General features: G+C 36.7%; 1 protein-coding gene across 1 annotated transcript; it reads left to right on the forward strand.

Annotated features, from left to right (window-relative positions):
- The first annotated feature begins 528 nt into the window (after positions 1-528).
- Positions 529-22,843, forward strand: GRK7 (G protein-coupled receptor kinase 7). Its single transcript, XM_072866596.1, has 4 exons — positions 529-2,009; positions 2,783-3,220; positions 17,314-17,585; positions 21,847-22,843. The coding sequence occupies exons 1-4, from the start codon at positions 1,260-1,262 to the stop codon at positions 22,187-22,189; spliced, it is 1,803 nt and encodes a 600-aa protein (XP_072722697.1). The 5' UTR covers positions 529-1,259; the 3' UTR covers positions 22,190-22,843.
- Positions 22,844-23,241: the final 398 nt, after the last annotated feature.

Consider the following 23,241-nt stretch of genomic DNA (forward strand, 5'->3'; position numbering starts at 1 on the left):
TATAATTTTAAATGTTTAAGATTAATGCATTTCTCAGCAGATGTATTTCTGTCTAGTTCTGATTATTTTAAGTGTATTTAAAGAGATTTATCTTTACTGTATACAGTAGTTCCAATGGCAATCTTTGTGTCATCAAGCATATATGCAGAGTTCACTGTGTTTTTGTTTAATACTTGTAATCTTGTTTTTAAAATGTTTTGATTTTTTTTAAACATAGTTTTTTGTCTCATTACACACTGAGATAAAAAAAATCCTCTGTGTCACTGTTACAGTGTATCACATCGGTTGTTATTATCCCAGCTCATGTCTGTCTTAAAATTGAAAACAAATATAAAATAGGTTAACAGTAGTAATGAAGAGCCTATAGCATTTACGTTGTTGTGGAGTATTTCTGTTTGTGTAAAATAATTTTTCCTCAAATGCCACCTCAGCCATACACTGTTGCCACCTTCTCATCATGCTACTTACTGTCATAAAGCTCAGCAGGAAAAATAAACTGAGGCCACAGTAACATATGGAAGTGTCTTGGCAAGATTTGGCTGGTCATTTGAAGTGTTTTTCCTTTTTCTGCAGGTAGGAGATTATGTCAACTATATGTTGTTTCGTATATAGGGAACATTATTTTTAGACCAGCAGCAGGTCTTAGCCTCTGCATGTAATGCACTCAGAGCTACATGAGGCATCAAGGTTTGCACAAAGTGTATGTGGAGGTTGGAGTCATTGATGTTGAATATAACTTGAGTTTTGGAAGTGTGGATGCTGAAAGCACTGAGTTGTGTGATAATTTAAAGCTCAATGACTCATGTTCGTCTATGTCAACTTCTGTTTCAGGCATGGCAGATTTGCGATAAAAGCTTTTTATAAAACCAGATCCCAATTTATGTAATTCTTAGTACATTGGTGCTCTCTACGTCAAGCAAGGGAGGCACGGGGCTGTCCTATTAACCATGCCCAGAGTGCCACTGAGTTTGGAGTGTGCATGTATTGCGGACAGGAATCTCTGCATGTTCTCAGCAGCTAGGGACAGTGCATATAGAGGGAATCTTGGTACATTTAAAGGTTGTCAGGACCCATTCTGAAAAACACCAGCTGAACTGCATGCATTTGGTGCTGCCAGTGAGAAGGTTTGTCTAGGATGTCATCCCTCAGCTATACATAGCAAACTCAAAGCTCCTTACAGAGAAACCTCTTACCAGTCACTTTCCACAAATGGTGCATATACCTAAAGGTACTTAGTGAAAATCCTTGAGAGGTATTTAATGCAAAAGCAGTTAGTCTCTCTGGTGTTCTTCAGAAGCCCCCACACACCACTAGCAGGGAGAAGTGCAGGGCAGCTGCAGCGCAGTACTTGGGCCAGTTATTCATTTTGTCTCAACCAGGCTCTTGCACCCCAAGAGCTTGCCAAGATGTGTGACATGGGGGGGCTTGACAACCTGATTGCCAACACAGCCTATCTGCAGGCAAGGAAGAGTGGAGATGGAGACACCAAGGAGATGCAAAAGAGACGTAAGAGCCTCTCACTGCCCAGGATTGATCAATGCAAAGAAGTTAGAGAGTCTGTTGTTGCTGATTATGACAGCATCTGTGAGCAGCAGCCCATTGGCAAGAAATTCTTCAGAGACTTCTTAGAGACAGTGCCAGAATATTTGGTAGCTAGGGACTTCCTGGATGAGGTGTCAAACTGGGAGTTGGCGGAGGACAATGTCAAGAGCAGTACCATGGAGAATATGATCACCAATTTTCTTAAGGCAGGGTCCAAAAACTATCTGGCTTTCATGAGCTCTGACTTGGCCAGCAAATGCCAGGCAGCTACTGCGAAAGACTATGAGAATGTCATGCAGCTGGTCAAGGAGGAAACCAAACTCTTCCTTAAAGGCAAGCCCTTCCAGGACTTCCAGACCAGCCCCTTCTATGACAAATTCCTCCAATGGAAAGTTTTTGAGAAGCAGCCGGTGACTGAAAAATACTTCTATGAGTTCCGAGTGCTGGGCAAAGGTGGCTTTGGAGAGGTAAGAGCTGTACTTTTAAGGATATGGGTCATCCCTCCCATTTCAGGACCAGCAGGTGGGTTTCCAAAGAGGAACTTGGCAATGGATTAAGAAATTGTCTAAGGTTTTGCAAAACTTGCTCCTTCAGATTGTTCATTTCCCAGAAATTAGGTTGGCTTTGTTATCTATACTGTGATGCAGGCTCCAGGTGACTGTTAGTGAAGAGCTACTCTAAAATTTTTATATTCTGTATCTATGCTAGTAAAAAAGCAGGCTTCTTTACAAAAGCTTGCATGACTGTTCATATGGTTAATTATTAGTCTGCTCCTTGGCACCATTATAGCCTGTGCTAGCTCACACACTCCCAGATAATTCCTAGGTGCAGTTTAGGGAATAGCACAGATCAGGACCTGTTCCCAAAACACGGTATCAATGAGGCTACCTTTTTTTGAGATGGAACAGAGTTTAGCTATACAGATGCAAGCTCTACGTGCTGCTAATTCTCATGGTCAGAGAATGGGACCTTGTTCCTTTTATTTGCTGATACATGTCTACTAATGGTGTCCTCAAGAACTTTGCATAAGGTCCACCATATACTGGTCTGGAACAGAACAGACTGTACACTTGTTTTTTCCTTATTTTCTCTGCTAATATACTCTGCCACAGAAGCTAGCGTCAGCAGGTACTAATAGGCATCTGTGATTCCCCAGTTCCTGCATATTACTGCCCTTGATATTCAGTCTGTATGTGTAAAATTCCTTCATTACTTTTCCTCGTGCATCTTGCTTCTCTAGGTTTGTGCCATCCAGGTGAAAAATACTGGCAAGATGTATGCCTGCAAAAAACTGGATAAGAAAAGGTTGAAAAAGAAAGGTGGAGAGAAGATGGCATTACTGGAGAAAGAGATCCTGGAGAAGGTCAACAGCCCTTTCATAGTCACACTAGCTTATGCGTATGAGAGCAAAAGCCATCTGTGTCTTGTCATGAGCCTCATGAATGGAGGGGATCTGAAGTATCACATCTACAATGTGGGAGAAAGGGGTTTGGAAATGAACAGGGTCATCTATTACTCAGCTCAGATCACCTGTGGGATTCTGCATCTCCATTCCATCAAGATTGTGTACCGGGACATGAAACCAGAAAATGTTCTCCTGGATGATAACGGTAATTGCAGACTGTCTGATCTTGGATTGGCAGTGCAAGTCAAAGAGGGAAAAAAGATCACTCAGAGGGTGAGTACAAATTCATTGAACGTGGGCAGTGGGAAGGGAAGCTGTTCTATTTCTAATGCATTGTGAGTCCAAGACTTAATTCCCCAGGATTTGTTCTTTGCTAAAGACCTTACGTGGTCATTTCATTCTAAGAGACAGGTGGTAAGAAGATTTGGTTAATTAACTCTCTTAGATGCTATATGTAGTAAAATAACTTCTCTTACACAGAAACAGTAGAATCAACTTGACCCATTGTTTCTCTTAAGAAAAACTCTTGAACCAATCATTTTAGAAAGGCTAACACAGATACCTTGTGCCTTGAGCAATAGTGCATAGTCAGGGATTTAACCAACTGTTTGTTTAATGAACAGCAGTCAAAGATATGACTCCTTCTGTATTCAGTTTTTGCTCCTAGAAGAATACAATTTCTTCCAGATTACTCTTAAGTGATGTTGCTGATTGTATTGCAGGTGTTCATGGTGCTGCACAGTAAACAATTGCCAACCTTCCTCCCCCCAGAAATTAATTCCTGAAAAAGTTAGCAGACTTGATGACGGTTTGCAAATGTGCATGCCTGTGTGCATGTATAGGAAAAAAGATGGATGACCAACTGTTTTTTGCTATGTGAATTAGACTGTGCAGCACTTCAGCCGTGCCTGTAGTCATCCCAAACTAACCCAGATTTGTAATAATGTCATGAGGTTTACACAAGAAAGATGTATTCAGGTAGCTTAACTATGAAAAAAACCCATATTTCTCCCAAGGTGTCTGGAGCTTAAAGATGTATATAATGAGTGAACGTGTCTGAAATACACTAAGAATATGAAGAAATGGAAGCAACATTATAAACTGGTCTAACTGCCTTATGTTAAACTCCCCAAGTCTTTCAAGTTACTCTGTAGAAATTCAGTGGAAGAGAGAGGACCTGCTAGTAACCTTTTGCATCATGCTTGAAGTACACACGTCTTTTGATGTTGTTACTTAATACAGTAATCTGTAGTTTGAAGGATATATTTTTTCCTGGCAATTTAAAAAGTTTGTATTATGAGTGTTTTTAGTTCTCAGTGAAAGAAAATATGGAAACTGATGTATTTTTAGATAGGAAATAATTTTAAAATGAGACTGCATTGTGTTTTAGATATGAAAATAGTTTCTGTGAAAGCTAAGGCAGGTTTTTAAATAGAACTTATGTGAAATGGGAATGTTGTTTTGTTTGTGAAGATGGCATTTTGATCAGTGAACCCAAAGCTATGAACCTTACTGTGCTTGCCAAGTTATAGATGCATGCAGTTATTATGATCAGAAAAAATAATTTTGTCCAAGGGCAGTTTTTCCTACTTATAGGAAAAACTTAGTATGTGGGGTTTGGCAGAAGAAAAAAAAAAAACAAAATGAAAGAGTGTATTTAGAAATGTCTAACCACTTCTGTTGGTATTAGGATAGAATCTCAAAGCAGTCGTGGACAAGGTGGTTGTTCCTCCTCACTTTCTGTGACAATCATCAAGTTGTTATAATGATTTTTCTTCTGTTGTTATTCACTGTTTTTAGAAGCATTATTCACCATTATATGGGTACTTTTATTAGAGGAAAAACTGCAATGAATAATATACTACACGATTGTAGTGCGTTATAAGGAATTTCTGTTAAAGGCAGTTTTATTCATACAGGAAATTGAAATAGGAGAAGGAAGAAAAAAAAGATTATTTTTCCCATATCATAACTATGAGGGAGTTAAATGGATAATAATTCCCAGTATTATTTTGCATTTCTATAAACTAACCGTATTTGAGTCATTTGAAAGCTGCTATTAAAAAACTTTGTATAAGATCTAGGTATTACTATTATTTATACTAATGTCATACACAGGAAGACCTAAAAACACCTTTACAAAATTTGTTGCATTAAGCTTCACCATGTACCTCTGTAATAAAATAAAAATGGTGCTGTTAAATTAATTTTTGTTTACTAATCACAGTTACATTGTGACTTAAAATTGGCAGAAAGTTTATATCATAGCGTGCTTTTTGAGTTTGACTACCAAATTGTTATCACTTTAAAAAAATCTTGAGAGAAGGTATTTGTATCGGTTTGGGGTTTTTTCACCCAAAAAGATATATGGCTCCAAGACAGATTTATTAAATTAATCAGCTGTACCATTTTGTGGACACAGTTTTATAAGGGCAATTTTATAAGCTAAAGCAGAAAATATGTTCCTCTAGGCCAAATCTGTATTTTACTGTATATCTAAGTGAAGTGCCTAACATCATGAAGCTGTTTCTAGATTTTGGATGGTGGTCTGAACTGACAATTTAAGGCTTACAATTTTCAGTCACTAATTATAGGGAAAATACTACTGATCTATAACATAAAACCTTTTCATTTCAATTCGTTTATCCATTTGCAAAGGTGGATATTGTATTACATTCTGTTTTGATGGATATTGTAATACATTGAACTTCATCTCTCCAGCAGTTCTGGCTTTAAAGCCTTGTAATCTTGTAACCCTCTTTTATGACCTGGTTCTTTAATATCATCCTTAAAATACTGTTCTATTGCACTATAAGAATAATGCCAAACTTTGTTTTAATCATATTCGTAAGTCATTCTACTGCCTGAAAGTAATTAACTAATATCCCTAGTACCAAATGAAACTATGGTTTAGCTGACTGGTACAGTTAATGGTCATTTATTTAATCTGTTAAGATAAATTTCACTTAGCCAGTCTTACACATATTACGAAGAATTAAGATAGTTTATTTGTTAAATGTAAGGTAGAAATAATTTTTAAAATTGCATCTGTTGTGGTCTTTCTGTAAGGTGATATATTAAAAAAAAAAAAGTAGGATTTTTTCTTTTTTCTGCTAATGAAAGCTTGTGAGCTTGAGTTGTTTGATCTTTTATTTTATTTCTTGTTTTTCATCTTAGAAATATCAGTAGCAGCAACTGTTGAATTCCTTGTTTTGCTGAAGTACCATTTCAGAGGAAAAAAGTAATATGCTTTTCTGGGTCATTTTTTAACAGTTTACTCACACTGGACAGATTTCTACAATGCAAGCTACCCTTGTATTCAGTAAAGCTACTTTTATTATGAGACTGTATTCATTCTGAGTATGGAGATCCTGGTTTAGTCTCATACTCTTAAATGAAGAAGCAGAATGGTGCCTTTTTAAAAATAGAGCACTTTCCTCCAAATTGTTTTCTCCAGGTGTGAACTAAATAGCTGCAAAAGATAAAGTAAAATAATTAAAGATTTTTCAGCAACAGTTTAAAAATCTCTCTCAGCGATTTAGGTTTTTCTTCCTGAGTGCTAATCTTTTCATGATCTCTCTTGTTCTTCAGGTGTTAAGTGGATATTCCTTGTGAATAAGCAAAATAAAATAGAAAACTCTTCCATACGTTTTATATATCAGGAGGAGCCAAGTAAACAAATGTGGAGTAGACATCTGATCTTAGGCACCTGCTTAAAAAATGTTCATCTCCATGTGTCTGACTGTAACTATGCTGGTATGAAAATGTCTCTTAATACATCACAGACAGTGAAACAAAGCAGCAGTTTTCTACCTTTTTTCCTATGACTCTTTTTTTGCTATATATTAGGAAGTAGAAACATCATGTGATGACTTTCATTGTTCCTTATACAGTGTTGACTAGTACATAATATTTGGATTTATCTGTGTATTTATTTCATTAGAGATTGCAAAAAATACAGTATTTCAATGTATTCTGAAAGTTTTGTACACCACTCATGAGTGTACAAGCCATTAAAGATAAATTTCTTCCGCTTTCAAAGCATCAAAAAAATTCCTAGCCTTTCATGTATGAATAAATGCACTTCATCCATACATCAGCTGGAGGATCCATAAATCGCTTTTGTAAATCTTGTTAGGTGATTAGGTTGTCACATGGCACAAGTGATAAGCTAGTTAATGAGTTCCTGTCTTAGACATTTTCCAAGTTTTCGGTGGAGATTTCTATGAAACTATAATGTTTATGTACTGTTTATCAGCCAAACATTATTTTCTTTGTGGGTGGAAAGGTTTTTTGAATTTTAGATGGGTGACTTCCAAGCGGTTGTCTTATAAAGTAGCATGTGTTTATGCTGCAGAAAAAGCATTGTGCGGCTGATTGATTAATACTTATGTAATTGAAGAAGTAGCCTAGGTATCCTTTAAGTATTGTCATCACATATACTCCTTTTGAGAAATATTTGTGTGCCCTATACCAATTGTCTGTAACTATTATAAATAAAAATACCGTACTTTCAGAAACAGTGCTCCCTACAAAGGTCTAGAAAGAATTGGATACCCAGCCTTAGTTTTCTCCCTTTCTTTTCAGTTGCTAAGGCAGCAAGTAGAAACATCTGGCTTTCCATATTTATGTTATTTTGACATACATAGGCAGTTGTAAGTAACTGGTGCAGTAATAATTACAGAGTTTAGAAAACTTTAATTTCACTAAGGTGTGCTGATTTGTGTTTGTGATGTGCTAGCTGGCTTTAAAATGGAGAAATAAGAAAAAAAAATTAAAATACACAAGTTTGAAAAATAACAGGCTTGGAAATAAAAGAAAACGCAATTGAAGGCTACTTACAATGTATTTTTTCTTCAATGAAACAAACATGGATTATATGGGATCTTCTTGTGATACATACATGTACCTGTGCAGTCTACCTAGAAATGTGTATATGCACGCTTAGGCAGAGTTCTTATTGACATCACTGGAAACAGAAATAAACTCTTTGCCAGTGATAATATAATTATTCAGGACTTTACGAAATATCATTATGACTTTTTGTACAAATGTGCCTGTAGCATCTGTTCTGATGTGTTGATCAGACTGTGCATAAACTAGATTGTATCTTAAAATTACACCTTTTTAAATGTTGATATTCTCTTTATCTTGCATAATTGAGATAGGCGGATAAACTGAGAGCCTGCAAAGATGGCTTTTGCATAGGCAAAATGTTTTGTCTAGTTATGTGCTCACTTGATTGAGTCTGGAACTAGTTCTTTTTGCATATGACAGAAATGAGGAGCCTCCATCCCAGGTTTCTCCACTTGAATGGTTTGACCTGGCATCCTTTTTCTTGAAGTCTCTGCAACTTTTTCTCATACAACTCAAAATTCACTTGTTGTATGTGAGTGAAATGCTCCTGCCCTTATCCAAAAGAGTAATACTACTTAATTTCCTGAGAATGGTTGTGAGAAAAGTAAGCATGTTCTTCTGTTTAGTACCCTCATATCCTCCGCATATCAAAATATAGAGGACTTAGTTCCGTTTTTCCAGAAGTCAGTGCGTAGTTGCTGTTTATTTCGGGAAGAACTTTCTGCCCTTACTGGGTATGGTTTTTGTGCAAAGCAACTGTTGTATGTAAATTATGAAGTACTTTAGTGCAGATGCATGTGAGCCAGAGAGCTTAAATATTGACATGGTAACTGTGAAAAATAAGACAAACATGTTTTTGTAATATATATAAAAGTGCATTCATATCTTCAGAGGTTTCAGGCTTCTTCACAGTTTTCCTGTGCTATGTTTTATATATTTGAAGGACATAATAATATTTTTATAGGAAAAACATGTTTTGGTTAAAATCTTACTCAAAATGTCCTTTTGCCCTCCTGTATGTTTGTTTATTATAAGATTCTATTTCTTAGGAAAACAGAAGGAAATCTATTTAGATGTTCCTGAAACTTGCCATTTAATTTCAAGGCAGTTGAGAAGCGGGAGGAGGGTTTAGACTTCTGAAATAAAAAATAACTCAGCAAGCTATTCTACAGTTGACCTTTGGTCATTATCACATGGCATTCTTATTGGATAACATTCTGTAAAAATTTATTCTTCCTTTGCACTTTGAAAAATGACAGCCCTTCATTTGCTCAGGATTAGAGTGACTTGCTGCTATTTTACAGTTTCAAAACCACCATTCTGCTTTTTAAGTATGACATGTAAAATTGATTATGTTTCACTAGCAGAACTTTGTTCTTAAAATTTTTGATAATCACAGTTGTTGTGAAATGCGTCATCATGACAGGTATTTCAGATTTTTTTAATCTCTGAAGCATATACTTTACAGAATGCAACCTTATCCATTATGAATGCCATAATCATGAGAGTGAAGGGAGCAAAAATTATTTTGTGGGATTATTCTGCCTCCTGCAGTTTTGGAGATAGCAGAAAGGATCCTGTAGTCATCTAAAATTGTGTCCCGTAAAATGCTTTCCCTACACAGGGCGTGCCACCCATAAGACACATTTTTCTGTCTGGGAAAAGACATTGGAGCCCTTTAAGATGTAGCATCGGGTCTCTTTGCGTGACTTTTAACCTTGTTCTTAATTCAGTTTAATCTGACAGTTAATAAATGCTATAGCATTTTCTATAAAAAAGCAAGAGATAAGATGCCTTATCAAGTTTCTAGAGCTGGTAGAAAGCTTAATTAAACTCTTTGAACATGAAAAATGCTATGTAAGTGCTGAACACTACTGTTTAGTCCCTTTGTCTCTTGAGGCTCATTATTTATTATAAAAAATAATATACGTCCTGGAATAATCTCTCTGGTAAATCATCTAGTGGGCCACTTGGTTCAACGTTGTCAAAGGTGTTTTTATTTTATTGGGGAAGAAATGCAACATTTGTCTGACAGTGTAATTCTTTGAACTGTTGATTTGACAGTTTTGACCAGAAGCTGTATTGCAGGAAAGTTAAGCTACGGGATGGTGAGGAATGTAGTACTTCTGTTCTTACTGGACCACATGTGACATTCCACTTACTGTGACGAGTAGTTTCAGTTAACAAATGTATAATGACTTTTTTATGAAGACAAAATAAAATCCTGAAATTACAGACACAAGCAAGTGAAAACTCTGGGCTTGGTTTTGCTCATTGTTCAAGTTTAAAATCTGGTAGTGAAAGGTAGCAGGTTCAAAATACGTGGAGGTGGTTCTTAACACAATGTGTAGTTAAGCTGCAGGACTCTTTTGCAAAAGATCTTGTAGGGTCTAAGAATTTATGTAGGTTCAGGGGAGAGTGGACAACTGATGGAAGATGACTTCGTTGAGAGAAACCATTTCTGTCTCTGGAAGCCCTTGAACTGCAAATGGTTGGAGTCTAGGAAAGTATTAGAGAAGTATCAATGTACACACCAGGTTCTTACAGTCTTCCTGTGCATCCATTTTTTGGCCAATTCACAGAGAGTAAACTGGCCATATGGGCCTTTGGTCTGATGCAGCCAGTACCCATCTTCCTGGATTTACATGTAAAAGAATTGTACCTCCAACATTAGTCATACTCCTGAAAGATAAGGTGGATGAAATCCTGTGGATTTCAGTGACAGACAGTAACCATCCAGGCCTCACTGTCCTTCGCACTGCTTAACCTACAGGGACTGTACCTACACTGGAGGGCCAATACCCTTCTCAGGCCACCTTGCAGTCCTGTTCCCTCAGTCACACTGGCACTGAACGCAGAATTTCTCTTTGGTGTCCCCTTTTTGAGAAAGCCGCTTACATGTTGTGCTATGATACTGTATTTGCATTCATTATAAAGAGCTTCATAAAATATATACAGAGCTAAGTAGATGGAGAATTTTCTCCCTTATTAATATTGTTTATGGAATATTCTGTGGTCATTAAATAATAAAACCATAAACATCTCTGAAGTGAAGTATTATTATTCCCACATTATAGATGGGAAATGGTCAGGAGAAATTTAAAGGGAAATTAAAGGGAAAATCATGTTACAGGAAGACTAGAGAACCCTGATGATTCTTGAATTCTGTAGTGTGGTGATGAGTCTGTACAGAGTATTCTGTTTGTTCTATATGCTCCATCCCTATAATGTCTGATTGCTTCACTGTCTATGAATGCATATTTCTTCTGATGACACTTCACCAAGGTGGGGATGTTAGCAGGCTCTATCTCCAATAGGGATCTGAGGCAAAGATAGTGATTTACACATGATCACACAGGAAGAAAGCAGGGAGATGCTCTAGAGTCCAAAGTTAAAATTGGTGTCCAGTTATTGGACCATCCTTCCTCAAGCCATTTATCCCTTTGATTTTCATATAGCGTGAATCTAAATGGAAAAACATACTGTAACTGTATCTATTTCTCTTCCCAAGTGTGAGCACAGAGGCAGCCTGGCCTTACTGTCACAGAAGTGGCTTTCTCTTTCATTTGTGCAACTTCCTTGATTTCAATGACTACTGATGTCTAAGCTTAAAAGAGTAAAAACTGATGGTGGATTTTTTTACTACTCCAGTTAGTAACTTTGACTTCAGATGCAATTTTGTTTCCTTTTTTCCTAATATAGCAGCAATTTACTTTGTACCTTTTGTACTTTTATCTGTGTGGGTTTTTTTAAGGCAGACAGCTTTCCCTGTCAAAACTATGTCCCTGTGTGAAAATGAAAAAAACTTTGGTCTTGAATTTTGTGTAAGCATGTAGGATTCAGTAGCTCCTAATCTCCTATACAGTCTTTCTCATTATCTTTTCCTGGTACTCTGAACAGTCTTGTGTTCTTCTGAATCAGTAGCCCATCAATTTATGATGGGCCATCCCATCATAAGGTCCTTCCCTTTGCTAAGCATTAACAATATACCAAAATCTTTGTTCTGTGAGACTTTTCAAGGGTGCCTTTTGTGCTAATGAGATTTTATTTTATCTTCTTTTAAAAGATAGTTGCCTATTAATTTAGTCAACTGGCTTCTTGTTACTGTGTGAACACGTGGTGAGAAAGTGTGGGGGAACTGCAATTCTGTGTGACTCATTTAAATTACGCTCCAGTCCTCCTCACAGTGGCTCTTGGGAGAAAAATGAAGATTATAAAGTGAGTGACAGGGGCACATCAGTTGTTCTTCTCTACATCTAGGGCCTATTAGCTCGTGTGCAGAGAATAGTTTTCTGTGGTCTGTGCCTGCATTCCTGCAGGGTCTATTGAGGCCATTGCTGAAGGAGCGGAGGAACAGCTGGACAAGAGAACAAAGCAGGCGGTGGCACCCCTTGGAGGAAGGAAGGACCGAGCCCCAGGAAACAGCTGATAGAGCTAAACTCAGCTTGTTTTTTTTCCTCTGTTCAACAGTTCTTGTGCCATGGCAAACAAAAGATAGACATTCTGATTTGCTTTACTGTTTGGTTTGTGATATCAATTGAGTTTGTTTTGCAGAGATCTGTGGGAAAAGGTAGAGAGATCTAAATCCCGTTTCTTCTCATTTGCCTGTTTCTGTGCTGATGAAAGCTCCAGAGAGTTCTGTTTCTTTCTCCTCTGCGTCTGCTAGAAGCTGGGATAACGGTGGTGTTCAAGGGACTTTCCCTTCTCGGGACAGCAGTCTGAATAGGATGTATGAGCGTACGTACACTGTGGGCCTTGTTCTGCTCGGAGTTGTGGTGTGCCAAGTACCTGTTGACTGTACTGGGAACTGAGTGCACTTAGTGCTTCTCAGGATCACATCTTGTATTATTAAAAGATTAGAATTATGTGTCCTTTTAAAAATTTATGCAGGATCACATTTCACAAAAGAAACATTTGTATACTTTCAGATGACTCATTTCTACTATGCCCTGTCAAACCACACTCAAAGCAACAATTCCATTAACAGAACTTCTTCACTAATGTATCCAAGGACAACATTTCGTCATTCCATTTTAGAGCATTATTGAAAAATTATATTTTGGGTTGTTCTCAAGATAGAGAAATAAAAGGAGAAGTAGATCTGTTAACCCTTTTCAAAAGCAAGTAAATTAAAATTTAATTGACTGAAATCTAATGACTATTTCTATATTTCAAACAGCATATGCAAGTAAGGCATCCTGCTCATCATCACAAAAGACAGTATTAGATGGAGAGCAAGCAAAAAATAGCTAGTGTTGCACTGACTGCACTTCAAAAAGTTGTGTGCCTCTGCAATGGCATATGATTTCTGCCTTCTGTAAAAAAGTTGGGATAATATTCTTTGGCTCTTTTGTGATTTTTTTTTTTTTTTTTTTAATTGTGTCCCATTAGACACTTCTAGGTCAGTGAAGGGGTAATTCCATGTGTTTATGTGTCTCTATAAGATCACTTGAGCAGTCAACACATGTTCAAATGGTTCCCAGTCTTATCAGGAATCCTACAGGAAAGAAGAAAGTAATGTGCTTGGTCTTAGTCAAAATCCAATGCATGTCCTAGTAGTGTAGAGTGACAACAAAGGAATTCAACTTTCTGAGTGTATTTTTTTTATTTTCCCTGTTTCCATTAAAAGAGTAAAATTTATCCATGTAAAATAAGATCTAGTAGGAAAAAGTGTTTTTCAGTTAATACACAACTTCTGAATTTACTTATAAATTGTATTGAGTGAAAACAACTACAAAATCATACAAACCTAATGATTTTTTGTGTGATAGACATACCACTAACCCATACTTAGAGGTATCCATTCTGAGGCATGGTCAGGTAATTCTAATTGAATTAAATATTCAATACCGGCCCATGGAAAATAGACCCCTTCTCAAAAATAATGCATTTCTCTTTTTTGTGATATCTTTTAATTCCTTTGCTTTCTGTCCTTTTATTTCGTTTTTACATTTCAGTATAATTTACAGTATATTTATTTACTCCTTGGCCTGCTGAGAGTAACTTAACTCATTACTCTGATTCACTTTTGCTTTGGGAATCAGTGGATACATTCTCCACCTAATACACTATTTTTTTTCTGCTTAAATCCCACTACTGCTAGTGAGAGTTGTACAGTTTAAACACTCCCTTCACTAAGCTTCTGTTTTACCTGCTTAAATACACTTCTCCTGAGTCATTGAGGCTGCCTTTCATGTTGCCACAGGATCTCTTTTCTTTGAAAGATGATCTGATTTTTGACATCTTGTTCTCCATAATGATTAGTGCAGGGATGTTAGGTTTTAGCTTCCTTCTAATGCTATCTATTCCCCAAAGATGGAGTTAAATCTTCATTTGAAAGATGTATGTTCTTCCAGTTCCGGGGGTTGAATAATTGCTTTTTTTTGTGTTCCCTAATACAGCAAATGCTTATGGCTTTATCACCTTTCTTCCCAAATGATTTTGCCAAAGCTCCACATATGTAGCAATAGGTGGAAAAGACTAAAATTTAAGCTCTTTTCTTCCTTTCTTCAAATTCCTGTTTTGATAAAGATTGCAGATATTTATGTATTTCTTCCCCCTGCTTGTTTATGTGTTTCTTCCCCTTAAACATCACTGCTGACTACTTGTGAAATGTATTTGTTTCTGCTATAAAATGGTAATGTTTAAGTGGGTTTTGAGTCTCAGGGGTTATGAGATTAGGTTTAGATTCCTGCTTCTCAGTCTGTTCCTTCATTATGAATTGTAGGAAACTTTCAGGATTGGGAGAGATTTGTTTTAAGATTAGGTTCAAGTTTTGATGAAATTCCATGAGAAAAACAGCTCTCATAAAATTCTGAATTGGAATGGTTTGACATATTAGATGAACAATATATGTTTCTAGACTCCTCTCAGATTGAGCTGGATGAGCTCGATAACAGCTCAAAAGATTTCAGTGCTGCTAATTTAGAATTTTGAAGTTTAATTCTTGTTCACAGTAACCCCGTCCACAGTCCTTCACTTCAGTCTGAAGGGAAGCTGTTGTTGGTCCATGTCTATTTTCTATTAAATTGTGGTCATGCAGTCTTCTTGGTCTGCAGTGTTATGGTCTTGCTTTCTCTGTTCTTGAGAAACATGAGTACCATGTCAAAGCAGGGTGTTCTTGTGTATGGTGTGACTTATTGAAGGTTATGTGGAAAATGCACATGGAAGAGACTGAAGTTACTTGGCAACTATTTCTTTTGAAAAAATCAGTTATGGAAGAAAGAACACAAGTGGAAGGAAGGAGAGGCAGTCTGAAAGGAGCTGTCTTGAGACACATTTACGATCGCAGAATTCTGACTTTTCCATGACAGATTTATCCAGTTCCTGTATGATGATGCTAAGTTGCAGCAGTGTCTTATCAGAAAGACCATACTGTGCTGTCAGGGTACGTTTTGATGATGATATGACTTACCAGTTCTTCAAGGCATTAGTGCCCCAGCTTCATCTCCGTAAAAATAAGGATATTTGTTGCTTCCCAGAAGGAAAAAAAAAAAGACAAAAAATATTCCAGGAGCGTGTTTAATGTCTGTGTTGTCTAACCCACAATGAGCTCTGTGTGCATCCTTTTGTATCAAACTTTCTCTACTGCTTTCAACCCCCCCTCTCCCTTCCAGGTTTCATGATCATCTGAGGCCAGATGGGTCTGGGTTCTGTGGTCCGTATTTGAGCACTTGTCCCCCTTTCTGAGTGGAGCAGTAATCGTACATAAAAATGTAATACTGTCAGGGTATCTCTCAATACTAACTTTTACTTAGAAAAATTCAATGCAAACAGTACAAATTACCTGTGGAGTGATGTCAGCTGCTGCAATGCCCATACAGCTCCTCTGTACTTTTCTGGTTTTAGTGAGGAAGTAAACAGTTTGCTTTTAACCTTTTCTTTTGCTTTCAACCTGGCTGATATTTTTGTTCTTCTCATGTCATTTCTGGTTTTCAACCAAATGGAGGATTTTGCTCTGTATCCCTAAAAGTAAAAAAAAAAACAAAGAGGGAAAACAAACGATTTAATTTTCTGTCCATTAGGCTTATGTTGTAATTGATGCTAAGATGTTCCCTCTTGCACACATTGGTTACAGTAGAGTATATGCCATAACGTGTAGTGGCATGAGCTAAAGTTTACAGGGAGACCTGACTCAGAAATACTGTACCTAAAGTTGCAGAAATTAGAGGAGTTACCCAAATTCCATAAAATAAAATTCATCTGTTGAGCTGTGCATTTTACAAATATAATTTGCCCAAATGAGCTCTAGTTTTAGTTACCTTTTTCTAAGTATTTTGCTTTGGACTGAATCTCTGTCACTACTTGTGTTCTGGTAGCAGTAACAATGACCTTCTTGAATAACCTTTAGTGGGATTTTGCACAAACATAATTTTTCATTTTAAGTGGTAATACTACTAATTAATCAGTCCCAGTATTTCAGAAAGATATAAAAGAGGTTCAGGCAACTTCTGACATAGTTATCACTGTTAGCTGAATCTGGTAAATATATAAAATAAGATATAGCATTAGATGCAGCAGGAATGTTGGATCAGCGGAGGGAATGCTGTTTCAATTAAAATCTCACATCCTCAGACATGTAACAGTGCAGCAGAAAGTGTACAGAGAAGTTGACGTCCTTTCCTCCCTCCCAGGTGAATCAGCTCCCTAGAGAGAGAGGCAGCAGGAGTTATTCTGAACACTGTGCAGTCTGGCCCCCTGGGGGGAACGTGCCAGGCCTGGTCTGGGAAGGAAGAGTGCAGATTCCCCTCTCAAAGAGCGGTCGCTTCTTCTCTTGGAGAATGGTCCATTAGTGTCGTATATAACAGTAGTTTTTATTCAGAGAGCTTTTTTCAGTTAGGAAATATGAACTTGTTCTTTCACCTGAATGCATGTAATTTACTAATTATAATTTTAACAGGTTTACTTTCTTACAATGGTTTAAAGAGTTTTTCTTGGCCCTTGATGGTAGTACTTCCTTCCAGAAACCAACAGGGAGTACGGGTGAGAACTTCCTCAGGCAGCTTAGCTACCAGCTTGATGAGAATTTTCTGATTGGCAACAGACCCCTGTGTTGGACCAGTTATAACCACTGAATGGGGAGGGAATTGGGGATTGTTTGTCTGATTTTTGTCTTTCTTTAATCTTTTCAAATTGATTGCTAGTTGTGTTTACAGGACAAAGCTATCTTCAACAGGAAAAAAATTAATATAGAAGAAGAAAGAAAGCTAATTTAGAAAGAAACCACTTTTAGGTAGAAATTGCACAGACATTTCACCTTTGAAGAGCATATTTAAGACAGTTTTCCCATATGCTAAGGTGTTTAAAGACAGAAATAGTCCATGTGCTAAAACAGAGTTATACCTCAGAGTTTCTAGATTAAAAAAATATATCAATTATACAGAGTTTCTAGATACGAAATATATCAATTGTATTATTAATATTTTGGAAGAATTATTGACTAGTCTGTTTAATTGTATGCATTTTGTTACTGACATTGTATAGTAAATCTGTCTGTATGTTTGCCGTAGGCTGGAACAAACGGTTATATGGCTCCGGAAATCCTGAAGGAAGAAGATTACAGCTATCCTGTGGACTGGTTTGCTATGGGGTGTAGTATTTATGAGATGGTTGCTGGGCGAACACCGTTCAAGGATTTCAAAGAAAAGGTCGGTAAGGATGAAGTTAAAAGAAGAACTCTGGAAGATGAGGTGAAATTTGAACATGCCAACTTTACAGAGGAAGCAAAAGAGATTTGCCGACTGTTTTTGGCTAAGAAAACAGAGAATCGTTTAGGAAGCAGGTATGCCTTACTTCTCAAGCAGTAAAAGCCAGATTAAAGCTGCAAACAACATTATTATTTTACATATTACATAAAATTAGGTTAGATCTTGACTTTCTAGAGATTACTGAATCTTCCCTTTCACTTCTAGGAAGAGAGAGGTGGAAAGTTTTGAAGATACTATGGAAATAAGCAATTTTCTTGCAATAGTGTGATTGTCCATCCTCACCCCAAACTGCTCACAGGAGTTCCCTTCTTGGTATTTTGTGGGGTTAGACTATATAGTTTTGGGAGAAGAGAGCAGCCCATTTCTCTTGCATTTTCTTTCCTAAAGGTAAAGGATATTCAAGTAGATACTTGCATCTGTGCTAATGCAGACTGAATGCAGAATCTTAGGCTGTATCACTTACTGGAATGATGTGGGCAAAAATCCAGATCTGCAATGTGGATTCTCTTCCCTGCAGATATCTAACTTGCAAGGCTGCGTCATTGGCTTCTTACTGAAGAGACCTTAACCCCTCTGCTTTACTCAAGTGCTTTAAAAAAATCTTATAGAGGTTCTGGTCTTCCTGACTCATCTCAGGGAGAAAAGGGAGGAAAAGAATATTGGGCACAAAGTCTTATAAAGCAAAACATTTTTGGGGACTTCAGAGGTGGCTTTGGGTTGATGAAGACTGATGGATGTGTCCCTGACTTAGCAATTTCAAGTAACAGTTCAATAAGAAGAAAGTTGGAAAGCTTAGCATTGTAATATTTAACGTGTAATATCTCTGATCCCTCTGATGTGTGTGTGTGTGTGTATATATATATATATATAAAAATCATTTAGTGCATTTCTAATGAGGCAGATTGGGGATCTACATTTGCAATATAGACAAAATAAAAGAAATATAATAAAAATGTAAAAACCAAATAGGAAACTCATAGTACCTGTCTTTTGAATACACCATGATTTGAATCACCTATGAATACAAATATATGTATCAGGTGCTTTTCCAATGTAAAGGTGGAATAGACACAGGGACTTAATGAAAATGCACAGACAGTATTCTAAATTTATATTTCATAACAACATGGGACAGTTTTGCAAAATGTTAGTCACACATTTGCTTGAAAGAATTAACTTTAATGAAAGGTAATATATCATTAATATACATACTCTTATTATTCTGGTGCTAAAAGAAGACAACTACTCTTTGTGCCTGATGAGTTTTCCCAACAACTCTGCAAGGCTGCAGAAAAAAAAAATACTTTCAACAGCACATAGAGTATGTTTGATACAAAATCTGTATTATTTTTAATATGTTTTAAAAGCTTAATTTAAAAATAAATTTGATACAAAAACATTTAGAGCATTCTACCTTACAAGTCAGCATGCTTTGCAGACATTTAGTCTTATAGCATTTTGTGAAGTAAATAAATTTCAGAGTAGGGGAAAATGAAATTTAGAGATTCTAGGTGACTTGGTCAAGTTCATTCAGGAGGTCTGAAGCAAAACCAGCAGCAGACTATTCACTTACTGTAACCACATTCCCTTTACCAGGGGAATCATTTACAATCATTCTGTCTGCTTACTGTTACGTTATTTCTCAGCAATGGGAGAAATGTACACAGAAAGGTAATTGCACAGATTATTTTTAATTTTCTGCTATTTAAGATATTTTTACTCTTATGTGCTGTACTTAGAGAAGGAAAATGATAGGATGTATACCATGCCTGGGCACGATACAGAATAAAAGCCTGCATGTACCTCTTAAACAGGGCGATACTATTCAGGACAGCTCATCCTTATGTAAAGATTAGCACTGTAATTCTACTAAGGACAACAAGACCTTGGGTTATCTACATAAGTGCCTGTTGCATAAGTTAAAGCTGCTCAAGGGCAGCTTTACTTTGTACACCTGACCTTTTAAAATACTTCACTCTTTTATTGAAGACTCAGTGTCACTGGCTAACTCAGGAGAGACGTAACCCTTTTTCTCCACTCAAGCTTTTTGGGATTGACATCTCAAATCCCAAATCTGTAAACTGATTTTTTTTTTTTTTTTTTTAACGGAGGAATACAAAATTGACAGAGTTTAGATGAGTTCATTTGCTCTTAAGTAGAGCACAGGAAGAGTTCATCTCCAGCTAGTTGGAAGATGCCTCAGTCGGTTCCAGTAGGTGGTGTTCCTGTAGCTTTATGTTTTTAAACTTTTTATGGTTTTGGTGGTGTCAGAAAATACCTCAGGAGGAGAAACACTGCGGCAATCCATTCGGAAGCCTTCACCAGCTTCTAGTGCTTTTTGGTTTATGTTACAGAAAGGAAAAGTAAAATAAAGTGAAATTTTTGTGAGTTCATCTGCCCAGCAGGATTGTCGGCACTACTTGCCCACTAGTGTCCCAGGACACTAGTTAATTTCAACAACAACTCTAATGCACTTCAAGCTAACAGGGAATGTAAATAAATCACGTCAGGCTCGAGGGCTGCTCAAGTACTTAGTTATCACTAGTTAAGTTAGGAGATGATTTTGCAAGACTATGTATATGCAGAGGTCATGATCCCTGTTGGCTTAATCTATACATTCATAATTGTGTTCATATGGCTCTTTTGGGTTGAAAACATCATTTTTTTCATTGCCCAGGGTGCCTGGATGGCACCATCTATCGTTCTTCAGGCTGTAATTTAGCATCCTCGTCGTGGTGGTGTACAGTGGTTAGTGGCTGGTGGTGATCTGCTCAGAGTAACCAGGCAGCAGAGGCACAAAATGACATTTTTCTAACAAGGGAGCTGAAAAGAGCAGCTGGTAGTTTGATCTCAGCTGTGCCTGAATAGCACCAAGGCAGGCTAGAAGCATGGCAGGACATAGTATGAGGAACTGGCAGTAGTGGCAAGCTGGAGGAGCTGTTCTGTATACATGGTATAAGGTCTTAAAAAAAAAAAAAGGAAGATTTTGTGTAGTCACACAAATCTACTACTTCTGTATGGCGCTTCTACACATTTGCAAAGATAAAAAGACTTTCCAAAAGTTTGCATTACATTTTGTTCATAGAACATTGTCTAGAAATACATGAGGGCTTACACTTTGCTAAGTATATGATTTTGTTAAGGAAGTGGGAAAAGAAAACAGCAACGTGTTAGCAACTACCATTTTCTGAGGCCAAAAACCAGACAAATTTGTTTTTCTTACATTATCAGTTTCAAGAGCAGTGCACCCATAAATACATAAAAAAAGATGGCATAGGTGTAAAAAATACAGTGGTCCTCCCTGCTCTTCCTTTCACAAGAATTCAAAACTTTGCATGCCTTGACACTAGACGCGCAGTTCAGAAGCAGTGGTCCTTGGTCATGCTTTAACAAGCATACATTTGAGGCTCAGATTATTCTCATCATCAGAATATCCTACAAGTCTATCTATGAGTCTACAATGAAACAATTCACTGTTTCTTTTACAGTAAAAGTTCTCCTTGAGGTCTGCAGTCGTTTTTCTTAAGATGTATTTAAAAAATGTATTTATAATTATTTTAGTCTTTTCTGGATTTTATTATTGGGTTTTGACAATATTGATAAAGGATTGTGTGTGTGACAGTGGCACACATACTTTAGCTAATGTCATAATTTGCGAATCTCTTGCTTTAATCCTTTGTTCATGTACAAGAGTAGTTCATTTGAATGAACAGACTTGCTAAAACTGGGAGTGTATTAGAGCAACATAACTGAGTTTTATCATGCAAATGCATAGCTGCTTTGAATTAAGATAAAACCAGAAACATCATTTGTCACTGGTTTCCTGTTCAGACTGTTGTTCCTCAGAGTCAAACCCTAGATGTATTAACCCAATGTACCCCAGTCTAGAGTTTAATAGATATTCTTATCCTAGTTAATATAGAGCCAACCATTGGACTTCCATTGTTGGACAGTAAATCAAATACTCCCCCTCCCATCCTGCTAGATCTTCAGTCCTGTTTAAAGTGTATCTTTGGATATGGGTATCTCAGTGCACTGCCAGAAGCAGCACTGCAACTCTTGCATGGCACCTTGCCCAGACTAATTTACCCTGAGAGGCAGAGTAATGAATAATGGGATCAGGATGTTTTCTGCTTCTCAGCTTTGCTTATATTGTGCAATGCAGCATTCTTTGGTTATGAAAAAAGGAATTGCATTGCATTCTCTCTGTATGTGTGTGTATATATATGTGTGTGTGTATATATCCTTACTTTAAAATACTCTCATGTATACAACACAAAGACACACCTGAGAACAAAACATCATACTGATTAACAAACTTTTGTTTTATTGCAGAAATGAAGATGATGACCCAAGAAAACATAGTTTCTTCAAAACAATAAATTTCCACAGGCTAGAGGCAAACCTTATTGACCCTCCATTTGTGCCAGATCCATCAGTTGTCTATGCCAAAGATGTTGCAGATATTGCTGACTTCTCTGAAATACGAGGAATCGAGTTTGATGACAAAGATAAGAAGTTCTTCAAAAAGTTTGCCACAGGTGCTGTCCCTATAGCCTGGCAGGAAGAAATTATTGAAACAGGACTGTTTGAAGAACTGAATGATCCTAACAGAGTAGATTCCGGGGGATACGCAAATGGAGGTGAAGCTAAGTCAGGAGTTTGTTTGTTGTTGTAAATATCACATCATTAACAAAAAGAGTAGAAACCACCTCAGAACTTTCCGTATTCTGACACTGTTTCAGAAACTCAGTGCATCTGTTTCAGAAGAACCAGTCAGTGTAATATGACATTGACAGGCTATGTAGGACCACCAGCTGTGTAGACTATATTATTTTCCTTTGCTCTAGCAAAGGAGATAATATTTTTGTTTTACTGGAGATTTATCAAGATGAAGAACCATATTTCTCTAAGAAACTTAGAATGATAGAAATGCTGAAATACAAAAAGCAATAATAGAGTGAAGAGGCAATACCTTTTGAAAATGACTGACTACCATTTTGAATACAATCATTTATTGGTTTTCTTTCTATTTTCTTGTTATTTCTACTAACATTTCCTCTTTGTTCTACAGTTTTCAGGAAAGATTTTTTAATTTTCAAATAATATTCTCAGTTAGACAATGGAGCTCATATACCATGTCAAACTTGGAATCTTATTGGTTAGCCAGTCTGTCTGTGGTTTTCCTAATTTCTGTTAGTTTTTGAATGGTTTGATTGTAATATGTTCAAATTGTTATAAAATGTAAAAGAAGGCTCTACATATCACTAGGAAATAGGACCAACAGGATCAAGCTCTTTTCAAAGTTGATTTTAACAGAGTGAAGATAAGATTGCATCAAATTAATTGAATAAAGCATTTATTTATTATTATTAAGCGTATTCTTTTAAGTGATAATACCATATACAAAGAAAATGTATTTATAAGTTCTTGTTGACAATCAATTTTAAACTTTTATCAGATTTCCTGATCACTTTTCTGTTTTCCGATTATAAATTAAGCTACAAATAGACCAAAGCAATTTGTAACTGGCTTTTTACAAGACATTTATTTCAGTGCAATATAAATTTTAATTCAGTAGTTGCAAAATACATTATACTGTTAAGTGCTGTAATGCTGGAAAGGTTATGTGGGCAAGTTGACACCATCTTCAGATGTTCATTGATTCTCATGCAAATATTGATGTGTTTTATTTTTCAATTTTATGACAACCTAAATTGAATTAATTGA

Source organism: Ciconia boyciana, chromosome 7, assembly GCF_034638445.1.
Source record: "Ciconia boyciana chromosome 7, ASM3463844v1, whole genome shotgun sequence".
NCBI classification, from domain to species: domain Eukaryota; kingdom Metazoa; phylum Chordata; class Aves; order Ciconiiformes; family Ciconiidae; genus Ciconia; species Ciconia boyciana.